The sequence below is a fragment of the Heloderma suspectum genome, chromosome 2 (genome assembly GCF_057233095.1).
Source record: "Heloderma suspectum isolate Gila_16-S chromosome 2, 16-S_ref, whole genome shotgun sequence".
Classification (NCBI taxonomy): Eukaryota; Metazoa; Chordata; class Lepidosauria; order Squamata; family Helodermatidae; genus Heloderma; species Heloderma suspectum.
In genome coordinates, this window is record NC_139459.1 from 201,100,649 (window position 1) to 201,123,821 (window position 23,173).

General features: G+C 43.9%; 1 protein-coding gene across 1 annotated transcript in view; it reads left to right on the forward strand.

Moving 5' to 3' along the window:
* Positions 1-306: 306 nt before the first annotated feature.
* C1QL4 (complement C1q like 4) overlaps positions 307-23,173 on the forward strand; it is a 31,247-nt gene continuing 8,380 nt past the window's right edge. Inside the window, exon 1 of the mRNA XM_084837307.1 lies at positions 307-891. Within this exon, the coding sequence (XP_084693433.1) occupies positions 328-891 (564 nt within the window). The 5' untranslated portion in view covers positions 307-327. The remainder of the gene's footprint in view (positions 892-23,173) is intronic.

Here is a 23,173-nt window from a genome sequence, read left to right on the forward strand (position 1 = left end):
CTGCTGCTCTTTCCAGTGAAGCATGAGCCAGCCAAACTGTCTACCGTAAAAGGAAGCCGGTGCCTCGTGGAGGAAAGACAGAGGAAGCAGCAGCGTGGGACACTTGGGACGGAGTTTGCCTCGCCCGTCAACAAGTGCTTCCTTTCCAAAGGACAGGGTGTCGAAGCGGAGCAGCATCCGACTCAAGGTGGGACCTCCATCCAGGTGGTTGTGGACCCCAGAGAAACGTCCACCATTACCTCCAAAAGCGAAGACGATTTCTTAACCCTGGCCGCCTCCAGGCTGAGCCGCAAAAAAAGGGTCATCGGAGCCGCCATCGGGGTGGCCATGGTGCTGGTTCTCCTGGTGGCCATCCCCTTGCTGGTGCACAGCTCCAAAACCACCTCCCACTATGAGATGCTGGGCAGCTGCCGTATGGTGTGCGACCCCTACACACCCCAAACCCATGGGGCAGCTTCGGCAGAGGCAAGCCAGGAGTTGGCCGTCATCTCGCCACCCCCTTATGTCTCAGGAGGGAAAGGAGACCCAGGCAGGAGGGGCAAGTCTGGAATCCGTGGGCCGCCAGGCCCTCCAGGGTCACCTGGGCCCAGGGGTCCAGCCGGAGAGCCAGGGAGGCCAGGGCCCCCAGGCCCGCCTGGTCCAGGGCCTGGGGGTTACATCCCATCTTTCTACAGCCCTAAGATCGCCTTTTATGCAGGACTGAAGAAACCACACGAAGGGTATGAGGTCCTGCGCTTTGATGATGTGGTGACCAATGTGGGGAACTACTATGAACCATCGAGTGGCAAGTTCACCTGTCCTCTACCTGGCATCTACTTCTTCACCTACCATGTGCTCATGCGTGGTGGCGATGGCACCAGCATGTGGGCAGACCTGATGAAAAATGGACAGGTAAGGTGATGCTCCTTCCTACCCTATAAGCCTTTCCTCCTAGGGCCATCTCCTGCCCCCCTCTCTCTCTCCACAAACATATCTGCATCCCCTGCCCCACTACCTGCAAGCCACACCCTCTGACTTTTCCTAGCCAGCCTACAAAAATGTCTACTGTATCCTCTCATTTCAACCACAAACAGAATGGCCACTCCACCAATTTTACCTACACCCTGTTCACACATCACCTGTAGCCCCTCCAATTAGTGTGCCCTACTTCACCTACCTCCTCCCCACTCTACCTGCCCAAACATCCGACCCTCCCACTTCAACTATAAACCACACCCACCACTATTAGCTCCTCCCCTTTAATGCACTGACTCCTAATCTACCACACTGGCTCCACCCACTCACTTTAGTCATTCACCCTCCAACCCCTTGCCCACAAATACAGAGCATCAGCTCCCAAAACTTAGCCATATCCTAAATTTTCTATTTGTACAGAAACTTCTCAGTAAGCTACTTGGGACACAGCCCATCGCATTCCGGGACTGACACTGCAATCCTAGGCATGTCTACTCAAAAATAAGCCTCACTGAGTTCAATGGGACTTACTCCCAGGTTAAGTGTGTCTAGGATCACAGCTTGAATTAGTAGTTTTTCAGAAAGATCAGGAGCATACCCACCCACCCTCAAAGTTAGAAGGGGGTGATAATTCCTCTAACTTCAGAGTACTTTTGAGGTAGAAATAACATTCCTTCAAACCAATGTGCACTTTTTGCTTCCTAGGCAAGCTTTCTATGAATGTAAACAATACAAGTATATCAGTATTACAAAGCTCTACATGATGCATTCATCAGAGCCACTACAGAGTATTTAAAATAACCCTGTCTTTATAAACAGTCATTGTTTCTAATATGAAGACTTCTTTGAGGAAAAAAGAGAGAGAATGCTTAACAAATGAAAAATGCATATTAGCCAACATTTCCCACAGAGATTCATTTAACATCCCTTCTCCCATTTAAAAATAAGGATCCAAATCCCTTTGGATTTGAAGTCTAGCAATGCTGTCAGTCGAATGTAATTTTTTTTCTTAAATCGGACAGTGCCTTGGGATCCAACCAACTGCTCCTTCTCTCCGTGCTTTGCAGGGGGCGGGGGTTGGGGGGTTGGAAGCGTGTTTAAATATATGAACAAAATACAAAGCAATGGACTATATGGAAAACAAGTTTATTCATAATTCTAGGATGGGAGAGATTCTCAGTTCATAAAGGTTAAAAGCAAACTTAACAAAGAATTGTGATTTCTACATACATATATATCTAGCCTGGGAGGGGGTTCTATTTCCTTTTAAATATTGCTTATGAGAATCCAGTGAGAAACTTTACTTCACAATGCTGTAACTAAACAAACATTACCTACCAGCTTACAGTGAAACATGAAATCCAAACTTGGCAAAACATCACACCCAGCAGCTGGAGTAGCACACAAACATGCATTCTCCTAAATACAGTATATCGAGTTAGTGAAGTTTAATGGGATTTGCACTGATCATGAGTGAGGAAGTAGAGACTATTGGATTTCTGAGAATTATGTGAATGGACCTTATGAGACTGTAAGTAAATCAGTTAAAGATGTAAAACCATTTTATGGGAATGCTATTGAAATTTAAGTGTATTATAATAAAATTGTAATAGACATACACTGCACACAGAAGATGCATTTACTAAAGCTGCGTGTGCCTACATCTATAAAGTGTAAGCTTAACAAAATATACATTTATACTATATATGCAGTGTGCGTGTGTATTTAATCACATATACAAATTGCCACTGTACAGCTCCATATTTTGTAGGAATATGGATAAATATCTGTTTACCTAGTTACGTATCCATAAACATATGAATACAGTGTAAAGGATCCCCAATATGTATTCTTGAACATAAAATAGTGTTTTATTATACATAATCAGTATTATACTGATCTATACATCTAAATATGTTTGTATTATATTTTATCCTTTGCATATACAACTACATCTCATAAGCTAACTTTAATTTCAGTCTGGGCAGTAAATATATACATGTACACAGATAACACCTTTCTAACACCTTTTATCTACATAATATAAGATGTACTTGCTAATACACACACAAACACACACTTAAATATATACACATATACATTATAAAAACTTGTAACTGGAATGAAACTATTACCATCTTTATATGAACATGATATGCTTATATATCAACATCTGTAGATGAATGTTCAAATAAAGAGATTGCATCTAAAATCTTGCTTCACCACAGGGTTATGAAGCTGAAAAGTAGGTTTTTGGTATAAAAATGCCAAGTGCAGACGAATTATTTCAATATCTTCTTGCATAGGACTTCACTTCCCTCTATCTAAGCATTTTGCTGTCCTTCAAGAATGGCAACTCCTTTTTTGTTTTTCTTCTTCTCTTAGCTTTCAATAAACTAGCTTATATGACCTCTGCCTTATCTTTATATTTATTAGCAACCACTCTGAAGCTGCAGGTGGGTGGAAAGTTTTCAAGAAACTCCCATCTTTATTCATTTTGATAGGTAGAAAATGGTCACTTAATTCTTATTTTATTGAATGAGCTTTCATGCGTCCCAAAGGCAGGAACTAAGTGCTATTCATCAGGAGAGGACTTTTGAATAAAATTTTAAATGCTTCAAATAAAAAAAAAACACCCACCTAGGATACCAAATTATTAAATGGATGAGGTTAAATTAGAAGACTCTCATCTCCAACTCTTGCCATTTATTAAAGATAAATTAGACATTGATCTGAAGTTTTAAAAATGCATCCCTGTTATCCCTCAACAAGCCACCCGAACTAATGAAAGCAACATCTCCGGAGAAGGCATCTGTCATCTCTCCTCACTGAATCAATATGCATATTTACGTGTGCTAGCAGAGAGTTCTAGCAAAATTCTTTGGGAAACACTACAATTAAAATTTTAGAGTGTGTGTGTGTGTGTGTGTGTGTGTGCAGGCACGCACAATCTAAACTTTTAATATAGTCTCTCTCTCTCTCTCTCTCTCATTCGCACACACACACCACTTCACACACTATGGATTAAAAGTGTCACCATGTGCATTTGGCAGTAGCAGCATCACCTTATGCAAGACAGGTATAGTTGCTTTGAACTGGACAGTGTCCATGTGATACACACACTCTTCACTCATAATGGGTGAGGCAGCCCCAGTGACATCTCAGAGTGCAAGGCAGGATTTGACTCAGTAGAGTTAAGTTGGTCCATACCTGATTTGGGCATGCTTTCTGATCACATCTAAGAAAGCCATGTGCTGCTAATCTCATTTTTCCATTGTTCTAACTAAAACATACTTTCTAAACTAAAATAGCTTATTCTTGTCAGTTTTGCCATGAAACTGGACAAAATAATCCATTTTAGTTGCGGGGGGAGGTGTCTGCAGCAAAGTGAATCTCACCCCACTTAACTTACACCAAATATATTAGGGAGCATTCAGGGTTTCAATCATCCCTCATTGTGTTGATTCCAGTCATTTTTGTTTGTTTTTTAATGTACAACACAGTCAATTTCACATAGGCCTTCAATAATTTCAACATTAATATCACAGTTCTATCTCCCTTGCCAAAAAAAATCAATTAATTACTAGCAATATTTGGATAGCAGAAGTGTTACCAAGGGTAGGTTCTGGGTTTTTCCCTCACTGGTGTAAAAGTGGCAAGCTCCATTGATCGGAATGCTGAATCTCTTCCTCCTCCCTTCTCCAAGTGATAAAGTAAAGCATCCAAGCACCCAAGTAATGCTTGGCATGATTTATGCTTCATGAGGCTGTCTTCTCTCTCTCTCTCTCTCTCTCCCCTTCCAAGCCTAGAATAAAGATTTCCCCTTCTTTAAATAGCAGCACAGATTGTAATGGGAAAATGAAAGTTGAAAAGAAAGGGTTAACCTCCCCCGCCCCAGGTATTTTAAAATAGATTTCTACACCTTCACAATTTGTGCTTGGCGAACAGGAACAATTGCCTGTTTATTAAATAATAAATAGTGGGAAGGATAGAAACTGACATGGCACCTGGTAATATTGGTTCAGTCAATTCGTCCCCTGAGACCTGTTTGCAGTCAATTTGTCAGCAAGGGCCTCTCTCTCTCTCTCTCTCTTTTTTAGTTTTAATACCAAAATACCTCCTGTCAATTGAGATCAGGTGCGAGCAGTAGCCATGTCTTTACTCCCTGTCCAATAAAGCGGCCTTGTCTGTACGCCCCACTCCTCCTACCCTTTTCTTAAATTTATGTAGTTTATTTTACCAGGAAATTAAAATAGAAAGATCACTTTAGGATTTATGTATAATTTGTAATCTGCTATTATAAATCCAGCAGCAATCCGAGCAAGGATGGGGTGGGGGATTGTTTGGGGAGCAGGGCTGCAATCTGAAAATAGCACAATGAGACCTCACAACACACACACACAGGCTCTTGAGAACTGTCTAAAACATTCTTACAGATCCCAAACCAGAGTGAAACATGTTCAGACTTTTGTCTGGGTCCCTGAATTTAGTTGCAGGCTATCCCACCCTTAGCACAAAGTTAACCAGGGCATAAATTGACGGTAGGTTCACTAGGATTTAGCACCAGTACCAGTGTGTGTGCGTTTGAAGCCAGGACTCAATGCTGTAACATGGAATATGATTTTGAACATAGGCACCATCTGGAGTTTAGGGGGGAAAGCTTCAAAGACCAGAGGGCATGGCTGCTAGATAGGCTGGAGCCAAAGCATGGCAGAAATTAATAGGAAATGAATGGGGAAGGGCTGCAGCTCAGCGGAAGGGTACATGAAAAAGATCCTAGGTTCAGTCCCCTACATCTCTGGGTAGGGCTGGGTAGTCAATATAGACTAAGCTAGATGGCCCAGTGGTCCGACTCGGTATAATAACGCTACTGAAAATAGTTGGAACTATTAAAATCAGCACTACTTTTTTCAGCTCTCCATTAACTTTGCCTGGCCCATTTCCCCCTTCCGACACCCCCAATAACTCTCCCTACAATAACATCCCTCACAGTTCACTACAACACGGATGCATACACCAGTATGTGAGTGAGGCTAGTAAGCTTTTGGGTGGTATTGGAAGCTGACTGGAAACCCCTATCCCTTTGATGGGAATTAAAAACAACACACACACACACCATTTTGGAAGGATCCAGATGGCTTGTCTTTCTTGGCACCGTTCAGTTGGCTGAGAGAAGCACGGCAGCACCTCTCTCACTGTAAGACCCTGGAGCGTTCCCAAGTAGATCAAACCGGCTCTTGCCTTCCTTGGCCAGTCGCTCTCAATATCCATCACTTTGTCAGTCCCAAATCCCACACCACAGGGACATATTCTTGGCTTCCATCCCTGGCCTTCGTGTATGTTTAGCATTTGCTTCTGTTTTCTTTCTGCTCAGGCTCGCTATCAGATATAGAATCTGCTCAGGCTCAATATCAGATTCTATATCCACCTCTTGCATGGCGTAAATATGAGAGATTTACCGGTAATAGGCGATGTCAGGGATGGTGTAAATCTAGGTGATCAAGGCAGTGCTATTTCTCAAACCTGCCTGGAAACCCTAACCCACCAGGGCTTCCTTTTAATTCCAGATGTGGGGGACCTGGGTCCAGGCCTTCTGTACATGCCTAGGTGAACTCTCTTCTTTAGCTTGGCTCCAAGGACAGATAGTGGAGGCCACGTCCTGTCCCAAATTAAGCCTCTGGATCAATGCAATTCCAAGCCAGATTTCACTGATCAGGATTAAGGGAATAATATATCTTTCCCTTTCAGAGCAGAGCAAGCTTCTACATGGTTGGAAGGGATTGTCAGGATAGGACAGGGTAGGACCAGGGATCCAACCCTCTGTCCCTGGTGGTAGACAGGTGTTTACACTGACAGAACTCATTGGCAACTGGCAGAGGGGAGGTGGGGATTAAATGGGCTGTGGAGTTAGCTCCACATGGCCCCTTCAGAGTAGGACCCCTGTCAGGGTCATGAGCATCACTGGCTTCCACAGCAGTGCCAGTTGTGTAGATAAACAGAGAGGAGTCAGCTGTCATTTGAGCATCATTTGGCAGCTAGGAATTATTATTATACTTTAAAAGGGAAAGGACCAAACTTAAAACTGAACACGGGCACCAGATGATATGGAATCATATGTGTGTTTTTTAATGCCCCCCAAATTGTGGGATCCCTCCTACCACAAGAAAATTCTTGTGCCTGAAAGGGCATTGTTTCCCTTTAAAAGGAAGGAAAAAATAATAAGCTTTTGGATCTCGTGACACTAAAATTCAACAGGTGAAGCCATCCCACCCCTGTTTCTCTGTGCTCGGAAAAGCGTTGTCTGGTTTGCTTTCTGTTTGTGGTAGAGTTGTTAAAGGCACAGAAGTCCTGCCAGAAAAGGGCAGTGGTGGGGGGAGGGGGGCAGCTTGTGATCCTATTGTTATTTAATCATAGCTATATTCCCCAAATAGCTCAAGATGGCATACGTGGCGTACCCCACCCCATTTTATCCTCACAACCGCCATGTGAGGTACCCAATAATAGGCCTAAGGTCTTCCAGTTTCCTTGCCTAGTGGGGATTTGAGCCCAGCTCTCCATGGTCCAAGCCCACCACTCAATCCACTACACCATAACACCCCTCAGAATTTGAAGGATGATCTTGGTAATATAAATACCCCAGTGATGATCTCCTATGAGGAAATGTCCATGTGATCGGGCAGCATGATGCCGTGGATGCAGCTTTGGATTTAGATTTGGATAACCAGGCTTGATGGAATCCCACCTTTCGGTGAAGTTCATTTGGGCAAGTCATTTGCTTGCAGGGCTCTAGTGAGTAAATCGTGAGAAGAGGGTAAAAGTGAGGGTAAATCGGAGAAGAGTTTTTAAGCGTTTTGTCCATAAAAAAGTTATCTAGAAACCATCGGGAAGGGAACAGCAAGCGCTGCAGTAGTTATCACTACGGTGGGAGAGAGAGCTTTCACATGGCCAAAGGTGTTCACATACCACTAGCAGCATGGGAGCAACCTCGACACAAACAAATGGAAGCGGGCATTATGCCCCCACTAATATTAAACAGTATCTGTTGTTTGTGAACTACCAAAGATAATTTTAATGAATGATACATAGAGGCTAAACTCCCCAACTTACTCTTCTGGGACATCACTTCTGATATTCGGTGGTGCATATATGGCTTCAGATCCTTTATTCTGAAGACAAAAAAATGTTGGTATAATAAAAGCCAGCAAGAGCCTAAGGAGGATGTGGGAAACCATGCTGAAAGGCAATTCTTAATAACGGCACGTTTCGCAGCAATGCCAAGAGCTTCTTCCCAAAGGACCTGAACTTTGCTTCATGGGCCAAAAAAATCAGACATGCAGGAAGTGAGGTACAGAAGCAGCAGTTGAGAGAGTCGCTAAAGCCTGCGTAGTTAGCAATTCTGACTCTGTCAGGACTGCGAAAACGGCCCTGCAGACTCCTGGCTGGCCGCAGACACCCCTTGCATCTCACCACCACTATTTTCCAGCTTTGCAACAGCACTAGCTTTCCCCCTCCCAAAGCTTAAGTAAAACCCGAGATATGGGCTTTGGTGGTCACAGATCGCCTCTAATATCTTCCTAAGGACCAGTTCTCAAGTCTTGGGGTTCAAGTCCCCCTCAAAACGGGGTTTCAGATTCATACTCAAGAGAGAATACTGGAATCCTAAACTCCAATTTCCCTCACTCTTTTGTTGTTCAGTCGTTCAGTCGTGTCCGACTCTTCGTGACCCCATGGACCATAGCACGCCAGGCCTTCCTGTCCTCCGCTCTCTCCTGGAGTGTGCTCAAGTCCATATTCATTGCATCGGTGAGGCTATCTAGCCATCTCATCCTCTGCCGTCCCCTTCTCCTTTTGCCTTCAGTCTTTCCCAGCATCACGGTCTTTTCCAGAGAGTTTTCTCTTTGCATTAGGTGGCCAAAATATTTGAGCTTCAGCTTCAGTATCTGTCCTTCCAATGAGCAGTCAGGGTTGATTTCCTTTAGGATTGACTGATTTGACCTCCTACTAAAACAGCCTTCCACACCTGGTGCCCTCCAGATGTTTTGGACTGCAATTCCCAGCATTCTTGACTATTGGCCATGCTGGCTGAGGCTGATGGGAGCTGAAGTCTAAAATATCTGGAGGGCACCAGCTTGGGGAAGCCAGCACTAAACTCAAGTCCTCTTTCAGTGCAAATGTTGTCCATCAGAAAATTAAGGATATAAAACCCCTTTCTATTATAGTTATATTTTAGCCTCTCCCTCCCCCCCCCGGCCCCCCTACCTCATTTTAATTGAAATCTGCCCTCAGAAGCACTCTCAAGTCTCCGTCCTTCACTCAGCATGTGTGTGAGAAACGCTAGAGGAATTACGGTCAGTTCATCAACAGACAGCAATTCCATTCGACTTCTCTCCAGAGTAATTTTTAAAACACATATACATTCCTGGGCGCTGTGCTGCTCGCAAACGTACTGTCATAAACACCCCCATCGAATGCAGCCCTGCCAGCTCAGACTGTGATCCTGTCAGCTCATCCAAGCTTAGCTGCCTCCCGAGTTGGACAGGAGGCCGCTAAGGAGAATGCTGGCAGGTCTGCAGGGGGCGCGCTCCCCTGCTGGCAGAAAGCGGCCTAGGCACTCCAGGCTGCCTCAGAGCCCCAGAGGTCAGGGCCTATTCCCTGGTGCTCTTTGACAATTACACATATACCCAGAGAGTTGCCTGCTCTCGTGCCGTTTGATGGTTCAGAAGTCACCATATCCCACTGCAGACTCCGGGGCATCTCTGTATCACAGGACCATTCAAGCACAGCAGATCCTGAGCCGAGTTCAGTCCAAAGGTTGTGGGGGGGGGGACATCCCCCTCTCAAGGGTCTTGCCCCCCAACTCTAGCAGCCAAGCAAAACCATGCCACTCTCCATAAAGATTTCATCTGTACAATAAATCACCTCTCCGCAAGAAGTTCAAGGATATGTACAATATAACAGTAATACACAATACAAGTGGGACCTGGAGCAAAATGTTGCAATGTACTCTTGTCTCCCACTAGGCGGGTGGCAACAAGCCAGCCAGCCAGACATGCTCTTAAACAGCAGGCTGGTTCCATTCCACCACACCGTCCCAGTTTTCTGTTTTTGTTTCCAGCTATCAGTAGAAGTTCTACTACTGCACACACTTGGTTCTCATGTGGCTGTTTCTTGCACCTTTCAGTTTGTGGGATTTGGAAAAAAAAATGTACTTCTGCAAACATTGACATTGCTGTGATGATACCTCCCTCTTGTTTCTCGGTTTTGGTTCCATGTCTGTCAGCATTCCCCACTTTGAGAAGGGGTGCAGCTCTGTTAGGGCACAATCTTATGCACGTTTAGACAGAAAAAAAGTCCTACAACTCCCAGCATTCCTACAACTCCCAACATATAGGACTTTTCCTGTCTAAACATGCATAAGATCGTGCCCTTAAGCTGTTTACTTTTCCCTCCACAGACTCAGGTATCTATGCCTCTCCCTGCCACCTCCTCCCCACCTGCACTTACTGTTTTAACAGGTTTCCTCCATGGTCACATGCACATTATGGGTTCTTCTAACTTTTCCGCTTATCCGTTTTTCCTCATGCTTCTCAAAAGCTGTATAGGGAGAGGTATATCCCTTCATATCTCTCCATATCACTCAGGTGGTGAGTGCTGGCAGGACTAGAGCCAAAATGAGGCCACAGTGTAACAAATAGAGAGGTATCCACATGCCTCTGGCATGAGGGAAACTAGAGATTTGCAGAAGTGCAAAAATCTTAACACACACACACACGTAATGGGGGGAAGAACCCCCCCAGCCCAATGAGGACTACCCATGCTCAGAAGCCACAGAATTCTGAGTGTTAGTTGGAAAAGAATAATGGAATATGGAGTGGGGAGATGGAGGGCTTCTCCACACAGGGCTTTTATCCTGTGATTGAGATTGGTTACTCATGGAAGTTTGTGGGTCCTTTACATGACATTGTCATCCTCCAGGGCCTCTCCCACGCTTTGTAAGCATTATCATGAGTTTTTTTCATGACGAGGAAAGTCTAGTATTTCCTCTCTATCCCGCTATATCCCGCCATAGAAGCCTCATTAAAATGTACAATTCCAGTATAGCACAGTACCATCTAGTGGCTGTATAATGAAACACAGAATTTGCCTAGAAAGATAACCCCTGAAAAACAGTCCGTGTCAGCCCATGAAAAGGAGCTGATCTTAATCCTGCAAAGAATCCAGAAACAAGAGCCCTGGCAAGGATGCAGGATTTTAGCCTTGTGTGGTGAAGCCCGCAGTGGCCACTAGAGTCCACCCTGGTCTCCAGCAAAGACCGAAACAACTTCAGAGGCTCTCTGGGCTAGAAGGAGAGAGTCGGTGGCAATGGCAAGAGAAGCAAAAGACTCTGGCCAGCACTGGATTCTTAGCAGATACTCAATGATGCCAACTCCTGGATACTCCTCCATACAAAGCTAGATGTAAAGGAAAAGTGTTTTTGCCCAGTCTTCTCTTTTAGAAGCCAGTTTTCTATGTGAAAGGATTTTGTTTGCTTGTTTTTTGTCTGTGGAGGAGCATTCAATTATGTGCTCTCCCTGCCCCACACAGATGGTGAGGGTTTTTTTTAAGGGAATAGCATTCGGTTATGATTATGTGACACCCGCTCCCCGTGCAATCTGGTACAACCCAAACATAAATTTAAGATCTCAGTAGAACTAAGCCATCGAATGCTTTAGTTCTGCCATTTTAGAGACCAGGAGCTGAGGAGCTCCCAACACCATTGCTAGGCTCTCTCTAATCTGTTGCACTTGTGTCCAGCTTGTGGATTTCCCAGTCAACAGCTGGTTGGCCACTGTGTGAACAGAATGTTGAACTAGATGGACCCTTGGTCTGATCCAGCAGGACTCTTTGTATGTTCTTATCCTGCCTCAGAGTCTACCCTCCCACAATGTTTCCTAACAGTCCTCAAAACCTGCTACCCCAAATCAGGTACATGCCTCTTCTTACCTCACCCCAGGGGCGTTGATAGGTTCTTAAAAGATCCAGGGCACAGGCCCATGACACAAATTTGCATATACGAGTCTAAGCACACATCTAATGTGTGTGTGTGTGTGTGTGTGTGTGTGGTGTGTACATGCAGTGTGCTTGCATGTGTGTATAGATTACAGACAGACAGACAGACAGACAGACATATGAAGTGTGCACTGACCCCCCATCACACTTCAACTCAGACCCCGATTCAGCATATTGGAGAACATCCTGATTCTACTCTGGCCAATTTGTAGTCAGACCACTTCAGCTCAACACCAAACCTGAGTCAATGTTTGGAAAAATGAGTCTTTATGCTTCCTGTTGACTACCATGGGAAATTAGAAAAAAACTGTAACTTTTTTCTCTTGATCAGAATTGGATGATAATTTCAGGCATAGTAGCCCCCTAGAAGGGGATTACACCTGCCACATGTCAGCAAAATAGGTGCACGGTTTATATTTTGATTTTCTTTTAAAGGGAACTGCCAATAACATTTTAATTCCTTGGAAGAATTGGATAAAAATTTCAAGATTCATTGCCCTGATAGAGGAGATCCTGAGGAGATCCTGTCTGCCAAATTTCAGAATGCTAGCCACAAAAGGTTTTGTGCAAGTGTGGCCTTGACATTGTGAGGTCTCCAAAAGAGGATATACTTATCTCCCTATGTTCCTTGTGGACCATTGTTCTGAAAATTACAGTCTACAGTTGTCCCTAAGTAAGAAACCAGCAAAGTTTCAGAAGGATAGGTGCAGCAGTTTATGTGAAAGGGGTGTTTTCCAATTTGGGGGAGGGAGTGATTTGCTTTCCCTTCCATTCACACCTTCCCCAATAGTTTTGAGTAAATTTGTATGAAAATGCACAGGTCATTAGAGGTGTCCCCAAGGCAAGAAACCTGCAAAGTTTCTGAAGGATATACATGCATTCTAATTTAGAATTACTAGAATTTATTTACATTTTACCAATGTTAGCAGCAGGGGAACATGGGTGGGAAGGTGCTCATGTTCTGCTTGTAGGTTTCCTATGGGCATCTGGTTGGCCACTGTGTGAACAGAATGCTGAACTAGATGGAGCTTGGTCTGATGCAGCATGGCTCTTCTTATGTTCTTAAATAGAGAGTGCCTCTGAGCATGTGCAGAATGTTTTTATTTCACCACTGAGCACTTACATTCTCCCCATACCAATTCTATTCCCCTCCATGCAACCATCCCTCCTCATCCTACCATCCTCCAGCAACTCTTCTGACATACAACAGATGTCTTGTTTTGTGCAACGCCTCTCTACGTCCTCGTTGTTATGCACAAGCTCTCATTGTATCTTCCTCCCCATAATGTCATTTGTGCCAAGACTTCACCAGAATTCAGCCAATGAGTCTGTTTCCAAAACTAGGACTAAGTTATGGAGAAACTCTGAGCATGTACTAAGTGCTTTTCCCTCACCACTGAAGCTAGAGTTCATGTGAAAAAAACTGGGAAAAAACCCAAACCCACAAATGACAAAACATGCATAGGACTGAGCTGAAAGTGTAGTCAATTCATTAGATGGAATTGAGTAGGGACTGTATTAAGCTTGCAGTACCATGCTCACAACTCAGGACTTATTTCTGAGTAAACATGCAGAACATCAAGGTGCAAACCTCCCTGCAAAAGTAACTTGTGCTGGAATCCTATGCACACTTTCCTGAGGGTAAGCCTCATTAAACATAATGGGCAGTAGGCATACATAGGATTGCATAAATTAGCAATATTTCTCTCCCCTCCATTTAAAAAACAAACCCCAAACTCCTATTTTTTTTAATTAAAGCTTTCTGTTCATAGGAACATAGGAAGCTGCCTTATACTGAGTCAGACCCTGGGTCCATCTAGCCCAGAATTGTTGACACTGACTGGCAGTGGCTCTTGAGGGTTTCAAGCAGGATTCTTTACTTGCCCTGCCTGAAGATGCTAGGGATTGAACCCGGGACCTTCTGCATGCCAAGCATGTGCTCTACCACTGAGCTACAGCCCTTCCTATTGCTGGAAAATGGCAACTGACAAATAAAACAGCCCCAGGTTTGTTTCTCTGCAACCATGTGAACCCACTCTTCTCAAAGACTTGAGTGAGGGGAAGGAGGAAAAAAAACCCTCTTGTCTGTCTGTAGAAAGTTAAATACGGTTCAGAACTTCTCTTGCCTGCCGAAGAGAATTCTCTTTAAGAATTCCCCAAGATATGCTCTGGGTGGATTAAAGAAGAGAGGGAAAGAAAGAACAGGATAGGGGAGGGGAGGGAACAAGAAAAGAAGAATGGTGATTGGAAATGTGCATGGGGTTGGGGGGTAGAGAGAATTCCCTAAGCCAAGTGGCTCCTTTCACAGAGGTAGTACTTCAGAGGAATTTAGGAGGCTGTGTGGGGTTTGCAATGATTGTACGTACTTAAATGAGCTTTATGAGGTGAGGTGGCTGAGGCTTTTTCTAGCTTTTTTAAAACTGTAGAACCTATTTAAAAGCCCCAGCAGGTTCTTGATCACCACATAGTTCTAACCCTCCCTTTGGGATTATTTAGGAGAAATTAAAGTGGAGGGGGAGAAAGAAGTTTGTGGAGGCTGACTGGATCCTTTGCTGTACTGACGCTACTAAACTTCTGTAGAATCCAAAGGTTCCAGTTCGGGGCAGTAAATTCAGATGCTGTGAGAAATACCAGTATTTCATATGGAGCTCTTTCTTCCCTTCCTTCTCCCTCTTCAAAATTTCATTGCAGGCAAGCTCCCAACAGTGGGCATGTAAGAGCAGAAAAGAAAAGTAGGGGGAGAGAGGGTTTTTTGCACCTCAAAAAAACCCTACAACAGAGATTACAGATAATGACCTCCTAATGGTCACCTTAACACCTTCTGATTAGGATCTCTAATCCCCTGGGTGACTTGACAGTTTTTACTTTTTGTTTTAGACTTTGAGAAAAGGAAACTTTATGCATGGCTAGCACAAAAACCACTGGACCTGTCTGAAATTTCGTAGGTTCAGTCAGCTCCACAGGGCCTGCTAGGTCCCCAAATTCCATGAATTTATGTGGAAGCACACAAAAAATTATAGTTCTTTACTTTGACAGATTTTCTTGGAAAAAGCAATTTTACCTGTGGCTAGCACAAAAGACACTAGACCTAACTGTCTGAACTTTGGAAAGCTCAGTCATCTCTATAGGGACTGCCAAGTCCCCAAATTCCATGCATGTATGTGGAAGCACAAATAAAATATAGCTCTTTGCTTTGACACATTTTCTTGAAAATAGCAAACTTTACTTGTGACTGGCACAAAAGTCACTCGCGTAACTGCCTGAAATTTGGCAGGTTCCATCAGCTCCATGGGGGCTGCCAGGTTTCCCAATTCTATACACTTATGTGGAAAAACAAAGAAATTATAGCTCTTTGCTTTGACACATTTTCTTGGAAAAAGCAATTTTACCTGTGGCTAGCACAAAAGCCCCTAAGCCTAACTGTCTGAAATTTGTCAGGCTCAGTCAGCTCTATGGGGCCTGCCAGGTCCCCAAATTCCATGCATGTATGTGGAAGCACAAAAAAATTATAGCTCTTTGCTTTGACAGATTTTCTTGAAAATAGCAAATTTTAGCTGTGACTAGTACAAAAGCCACTGGACCAAACTGCCTAAAATTTGTCAAATCCAATCAGCTCCATGGGGGCTTCCAAGCCTCCACATTTCATGAATTTATCTTACAAACTAAAAAAGCTATGGCCGTTTTTGTTTTCCAATGCAAGTTAATGGGAATATATATATAAAAAAAAAGGCAATTAGGGCAGCTCAAAAGATCCGGGGCCTGTGCCCAGGTGGGCTCTTCACTAACGACACCCCTGCCTCACCCCCTCCTTTGTACCACCTCTTCCCTACAGAGCCACTGCTCATCTCCCCACTTCACAGCAAAGCAGATTGTAATGTATCTTCCCAGACCTTGCAGCTTTCCCACATTCTAAAGGGTTGAAATGCCTCTCCTAAGGCAGTAACAGCCTTCAGCTAAAATCTGGGGGCATTTCTGAAAACTGCCCCTTTTGCATCCCCCCCCCCCCCGTACGTGCGCAAGTCGACTGCAGGGGGGCAACACTAAAGAGCTTCTCTGAAATTGAATTTGGCCCTTGAATTGAAAAAGGTTCAATACCCCTGTGGTAATGGCAGTTTGAGAGGTTGGGTGGTATTTTACACACATATGGATGTGTGCTGTAGTATGGAGAAAGCTTTTCTTACTGAATCCTTTGTTGGTCTACATATTATGGACAATGTATTATTACAGTACTTAGTGAAGGTGCAGGAGCTCCTAGGTTTGAATTACAGTAACACTGTATTATTTTTAATGCATTTATATGGTGCCATCTACGTACATGGTGCTTTACAAAGAATGGGGATGAGAGGTCTCTGGCCCAAGTGGCTAGCCCCAAGGATTTTGCTGCCTGTAGCAGAGCAGCAAATGGCATCCACCATGGGTAATGGTAACCCCATATCAAGATGAATAGTATCTCTGAACATATACAGAATGGACCATAGCTCAATGGCAAAGGACTTGCTTTGCATGCAGATGGTTCTGAGTTCAATTCCTGGCATCTTCAGCTAGGATGAGGAAAGAATCCTGCCTGAAACCCAGACAGCCGCTGCCAGTCAGTGTTGACAATATTGGGCTAAATGGACCAATGGTTGGCCCAGTATAAGGCAGCTTCCTATGTCCTTATGACTTTATAGGAACATTTGGTTTAGAAGAGGAAACAATTCACCCTGCTATGGCACCGGACTCAAAACCTAAAAAGCTGAGGTGGGGTAAGAAATAAATATCCTCCCCTTTGCTCCATTTATCCATGAGGAATTACTTGTGCAGCCTGATCCAATCTGTGTAGTAGGGACCTAGGAGCAATGGCTGGGTCAGCTGCTCCCCCCAGCATCTGCCAACTGAGGTGACTGCCTCACTTTGCCTAATGGCATGGGGAGTCCTGAGAGGATAGAAAGGGAGAATATAACTAACTACATTCAGTTGCATGTACTTCAGCTTAGTTACTGTACATAGTTTGTGTTATTTAATATAACTGCAGACCGGAAGGTCGTCAGGATAGCAGTTCGAGACCCGAGAGCCGCATGACGGAGTGAGCTCCCGTCTTCAGTCCCAGCTCCTGCCAACCTAGCAGTTCGAAAGCAAGAAATTGCAAGTAGATAAATAGGTACCGCTTCGGCGGGAAAGGTAACAGCGTTCCGTGCACCTCGGTGTACAGTCATGCCGGCCACATGACCACGGAAGCGTCTTTGGACAGCGCTGGCTCTTCGGCTTAGAAATGGAGATGAGCACCACACCCTAGAGTCGGACACGACTGGTTGGGGACACCTTTACCTTTTTTACAGGCAGGGAAGCATGCACTGAGCTTTTCAGCACATCCATGTTTATTCTGTGTGTTTTCATGGATATTATAAGACTGATGTACTGTTTTTCTCAGAAGTCTGTGTTCAGTGTGGAAGGATGGGTTTGTGAGCCAGCAGTACAACCTGGCACGTGAACCCTATTAATCTTGCACGTCTACATTTGAACTTCAAGAAATATCTTGTATCACTCAAACATATATACCCCCAGTTCAGTCATTTGTGCACACTATTATTTCCCGGTGGTGTGTTAAAGAATTAAAGAGAAAGAATTTAAAAGAAACCAAACACAAATATGCCACCTAAAATGCCTTACCATCCATTTTTAAAACTGGAGTGTTCAAGCAGCATCTGTTGCAGTTTTGCTCTCCCAGTATGGTTTTGATTGTTGTGGTCTTTCTCTAACACTCTTTGGAGTGAGGAAAAATAAAAAAGTTACACCGTGGCGGTGGCGGTGGGGTGACAGGCTATTGTTAGGGATTTTTAGTCAAATTCACAAAGACTACAGAGCAAATTCCCCAAGTAAAAGTGGGACCAGCAACCTAGGAAACACAGCAGATTCCCCATTAAATCCTGTCCCTCACCCACTGGCCATTGCCCCATGTTTATGGCCCCAGCATAAGCCTCACATGGCAGATGTATCCCTCTCTTTGCTGATACAGGTGGTATTTCATTTCCCCTGGTGACAGCTTGATCCATGTAAGAGCTCACTCTGTTGTCAGAGATTTGTTTGGAGAGGTCCAACGCTGGACTCTTTTGATCTGTCTAAGACATTTATTACCTGGACACTATCACTATAGTGTCTGAATACCTCACATCATTGACATATCTGTCCTACACACACACACACACACACACACACACACACACACAGAAGCAGGGTACATAGATACATCTCTCTCCTGAAAATTGTAACATGGAGGCAGGGGTGGGCAACTTGTGGCCCTCCAGATGTTTTGGCCTACAACTCCCATTAGCCGTAGCCAGCATAGCCAATGGGGAGAGATGGGAGTCGTAGGCCAAAACATCTGGAGGGCCACAAGCTGCCCACCCCTGCACTTAGGTGTATAGTAGGATTAAAAGACTTGCCCAAGGCGAGTCTAGGCATTGGTGGCACACCAGGAAATTCAGTCCTATTCTTCCATGCGCAAAGAAGCCAGTCTTCACGGACTACTTTAAAGTAAGCCCCACTGAATTTCCTCTAAATAAACACACATAGGATCAGGAAATGTACGAGGAATTACCTTCAAGAGGTATCAGAGCTTCGGTGCATCAGTAGCTGTGCCTCCTGCACTGAGCTGGCTAGTTCACATGGACCAGCACCTATCAGCATAAGGATCAGCAGCCTAAATGTGTAGATTACAGGTAGAAGGTACCCTGATTCAGAGCGCTGATCATCTACAAAACACTGTCTCTGAAAGCACCCTATCTTCGTACGGTGCCATTGTATCTGGGGAAAGGAGAAACTAAAGTGGATGGAAGCAACATCATGACTGGAAGAGAGGATTTGCTTTCCTCTGCATTGTGTAGCTTGGTTCACTTGCCTGAGTGATCGGCAGTGCACGAACTTTACCATACTGTACCTCCCCTGTGTTTGTATGCTCAAAACTGTTTTGAATGTGATATGCATGCATTATACAAATAAAATGACAATGATGCGGTGGCATGGATGGTGGAGGGGACATGACTGGTGGAGGGGACCCATAGCACGCCAGGCCTTCCGGTCCTCCGCTCTCTCCCGGAGTGTGCTCAAGTTCATATTCATTGCACTTGCTATCTAGCCATCTCATCCTCTGCCGTCCCCTTCTCCTTTTGCCTTCAATCTTTCCCAGCATCAGGGTCTTTTCCAGTGACTTTTCTCTTCGCATTAGGTGGCCAAAATATTTGAGCTTCAGTTTCAGTATCTGTCCTTCCAATGAGCAGTCAGGGTTGATTTCCTTTAGGATGGACTGATTTGACCTCCTTGCAGTCCAGGGGACTCGTAAGAGTCTTCTCCAGCACCACAGTTCGAAAGCATCAATTCTTCAGCGCTCAGCCTTCCTGATAGTCCAGCTCTCACAGCCATACATTACTACTGGGAAAACCATAGCTTTGATTATATGGACCTTTGTTGGCAAGGTGATGTCTCTGCTTCTTACTATGCTGTCTAGGTTGGCCATAGCTTTCCTCCCAAGGAGCAAGCGTCTTTTAATTTCATGGCTACAGTCACTGTCTGCGGTGATCTTGGAGCCCAAGAAAATAAAATCTGTCACTGCTTCCATTTCTTCCCCTTCTATATGCCAGGAAGTGATGGGGCCAGATGCCATGATCTTAGTTTTTTAATGTTGAGTTTCAAACCAGCTTTTGCACTCTCCTCTTTCACCCTCAACAAGAGGCTCTTGAGATCCTCTTCGCTTTCTGCCATTAGGGTGGTATTGTCTGCGTATCTGAGGTTGTTGATAATTCTCCCGGCAATAATTCCAACCTGTGATTCATCCAACCCGGCGTTTCTCATGACGTATTCTGCATGTAAGTTAAATAAGCAGGGCGACAATATGTAGCCTTGTCGTACTCCTTTCCCAATTTTGAACCAATTGGTTGTTCCATGTCTGGTTCTTACTGTTGCTTCTTGACCCTCGTACAGGTTTCTCAGGAGACAGGTAAGGTGGCCTGGTACTCCCATCTCTTTAAGAATTTGCCACAGTTTGTTGTGATCCACACAATCAAAGGCTTTAGCGTAGTCAATGAAGCAGAAATAGATGTTTTTCTGGAATTCTCTTGCTTTCTCCATGATCCAGCGAATGTTGGCGATTTGATCTCTAGTTCTCGGTTCACATACCGCTGAAGCCTAGCTTGTAGGATTTTGAGCATAACCTTGCTGGCATGTGAAATGAGCGCAATTGTACGGTAGTTTGAACACTCTTTGGCATTGCCCTTCTTTGGAATTGGAATGTAAACTGACCTTTTCCAGTCTTGTAGCCACTGTGGAGTGTTCCAAATTTGTTGGCATATTGAGTGCAGCACTTTAACAGCATCATCTTTTAGGACTTTAAATAGCTCGGCTGGAATACTGTCATCTCCGCTAGCTTTGTTGTTACTAATGCTTCCTAAGGCCCACTTGACTTCACTCTCGAGGATGTCCAGCTCAAGTTCAGTGACCGCACTATCATGGCTATCAGGGACATTCAGATCTTTCCTGTATAGTTCTTCTGTGTATTCTTGCCACCTCTTCTTAATCTCATCTGCTTCTGTTAGGTCCCTGCCTTCTTTGTCCTTTCTCATGCCCGTCTTTGCACAAAATGTTCCCTTGAGATCTCTGATTTTCTTGAAAAGATCTCTAGTCTTTCCCATTCTGTTGTTTTCCTCGATTTCTTTGCATTGTTCATTTAAGAAGGCCTTCTTGTCTCTCCTTGCTATTCTCTGGAACTCTGCATTCGGTTGGATATATCTTCCCCTTTCTCCCTTTCTTTTCGCTTCCCTTCTTTCCTCAGCTACTTGTAAAGCCTCATCAGACAGCCACTTGGCTTTCTTGCATTTCTTTTTCTTTGGGATGGATTTCGTTGCTGCCTCCTGAACAATGTTACGGACCTCCATCCATAGTTCCTCAGGCACTCTGTCTATCAGGTCTAATCCCTGAAATCTATTCCTCACCTCCATTGTATATTTGTAAGGGATATGATTTAGGTCACACCTGAATGGTTTAGTGGTTTTCCCTATGTTCTTCAATTTAAGCCGAAATTTTGCAAGAAGCAGCTCATGATCTGAGCCACAGTCAGCTCCAGGTCTTGTTTTTACTGACTGTATAGAGCTTGTCCATCTTTGGCTGCAAAGGACATAATCAATCTGATTTCGATATTGACCATCCATATCGATGACCATGTGTAGAGTCGCCTCTTGTGCTGTTGGAAAAGAGTGTTTGCTATGATCAGCATGTTCTCTTGGCAAAACTCTATTAGCATTTGTCCTGCTTCATTTTGTACACCAAGGCCATGCTTGCCTGTTATCCCGGTGATTTCTTGACTTCCTACTTTGGCATTTCAATCCCTTATGATGAAGAGGACATCTTTTTTTGGTGTTAGTTCTAGAAGGTGTTGTAGGTCCTTCATAGAACCGATCAACCTCAGCTTCTTCGGCCTCCGTGGTTGGGGCATAGACTTGAATTACTGTGATGTTGAATGGTTTGCCTTGGATTCGTACTGAGATCGTTCTATCGTTTTTGAGATTGTACCCCAGTACTGCTTTTCCCACCCTTTTACTGACTGTGAGTACTACTCCATTTCTTCTAAGGGATTCTTGCCCACAGTAGTAGATATAATGGCCACCTGAATTAAATTTGCCCATGCTTGTCCATTTTAGTTCACTGATTCCCCAGATGTCCATGTTCAATCTTGCCATCTCATGTTTGACCACCTCCAGCTTACCTTGATTCATTGATCTTACATTCCAGGTTCCTAAACAATATTGTTCTTTATCTACCATCCAGCACACCCTAGTGGACTACGATCCCTCTGCCCAGCGTAATTGCCCCTGGAGCTGAAGAATGAAAACTGCTGGTCTCTGAACACAAGCAGTTTGCATCCAGTTCATTTCAGTGGTTCCCTTGAAGAAAAAGGAGCTTCTTTGTTTTCTAAGGCTGCAATCCTATGGATGTTTAGACAGAAAAAAGTCCTACAACTCCCGGTATGCCCCAGCCTGGCTGGGGCACGCTGGGAGTTCTAGGACTTTTTTTCCAGCTAAACATGCATAGACTGCATCCTAAACAACCATGACCTCCTTTCCGGGGACAGTGTGGATCAGGCATAGTGATTTCAAGGGTTATGGGCAGGAGCGAGTGAGCAAAAAGTAAGCAGACAGGTAGGCTAATTTTAAGAGGCACTGCCATGCTAGATATCTTGGGGAGCAAAGCCATTTTTTTCCTTTCCAGAGTAGATGAAAAATGGTTAAAACACACACATTAAAAATGAATTTTTATCATTTAAATCTGAGTGTTTAACATTTTCAGTTATACCAAGTATCTCTTTATAAAAATAATGCTGTTTAATATGAAATCTGACTTTTAACATAAATCAACATGTTCAGTCTACATGTAACTTCTAAAAACTGAATCCATGACCCTCTATTAACCCACTGAGTTAAAGCTTACTATTATACATTAAAAAAATGGGGGAAAATCTGACTTTTGAAGTTAAGCATTATAAAGTAAGACATGATAGGTCATATGTTGTTCTGGCAAATTATAGATATTTATGACCATCAACCAAACAGCATGGACATTCAAGGCACAATCAACTATAATCCTAAACATATTTACTAGGACGTAGCTCCTACTGAATTCAACATAATTTGAATACTTTTGAGTAAACTTGCATACAATTGGACTGTAAGTTAAGCAATATTATGTCTTGTTGACTTCAGAGTATTAGGCTGATGTTTTACTTTCCCATAGAACCAAGTGGGAGCTCAAACATGCTCAAATTGGACTGGATTGTATCCTTGTTTTCCATCATATGTAGAATCACTGTTCTCCCCAGTAACTAGCAGCTCCTGATTCTGAAATGTACAGGGTACCTAGCTTGACTTGTTTAGTGTCCTTGCATGAGAGAACACAGAAAACCAAACAGAAATCTCTTACCTTCATAATTGCCAATCTTGGGTTGGATCCAGACTTAGTCATACTTAGAGTAGACCCATTGAAATCAGCAGAACTCAAATTAGTCATGTCTAATTTAAATCCTATTAATTTCAATGTATCTACTCCAAGTATTACTAAGTTTGGATCCCACCCAATGTCTATAAGCAGATAATCGTGGAGTGCAAAGGGCATGTGTCCAAAGGTTTTGGATTATGCCCCTAGGATG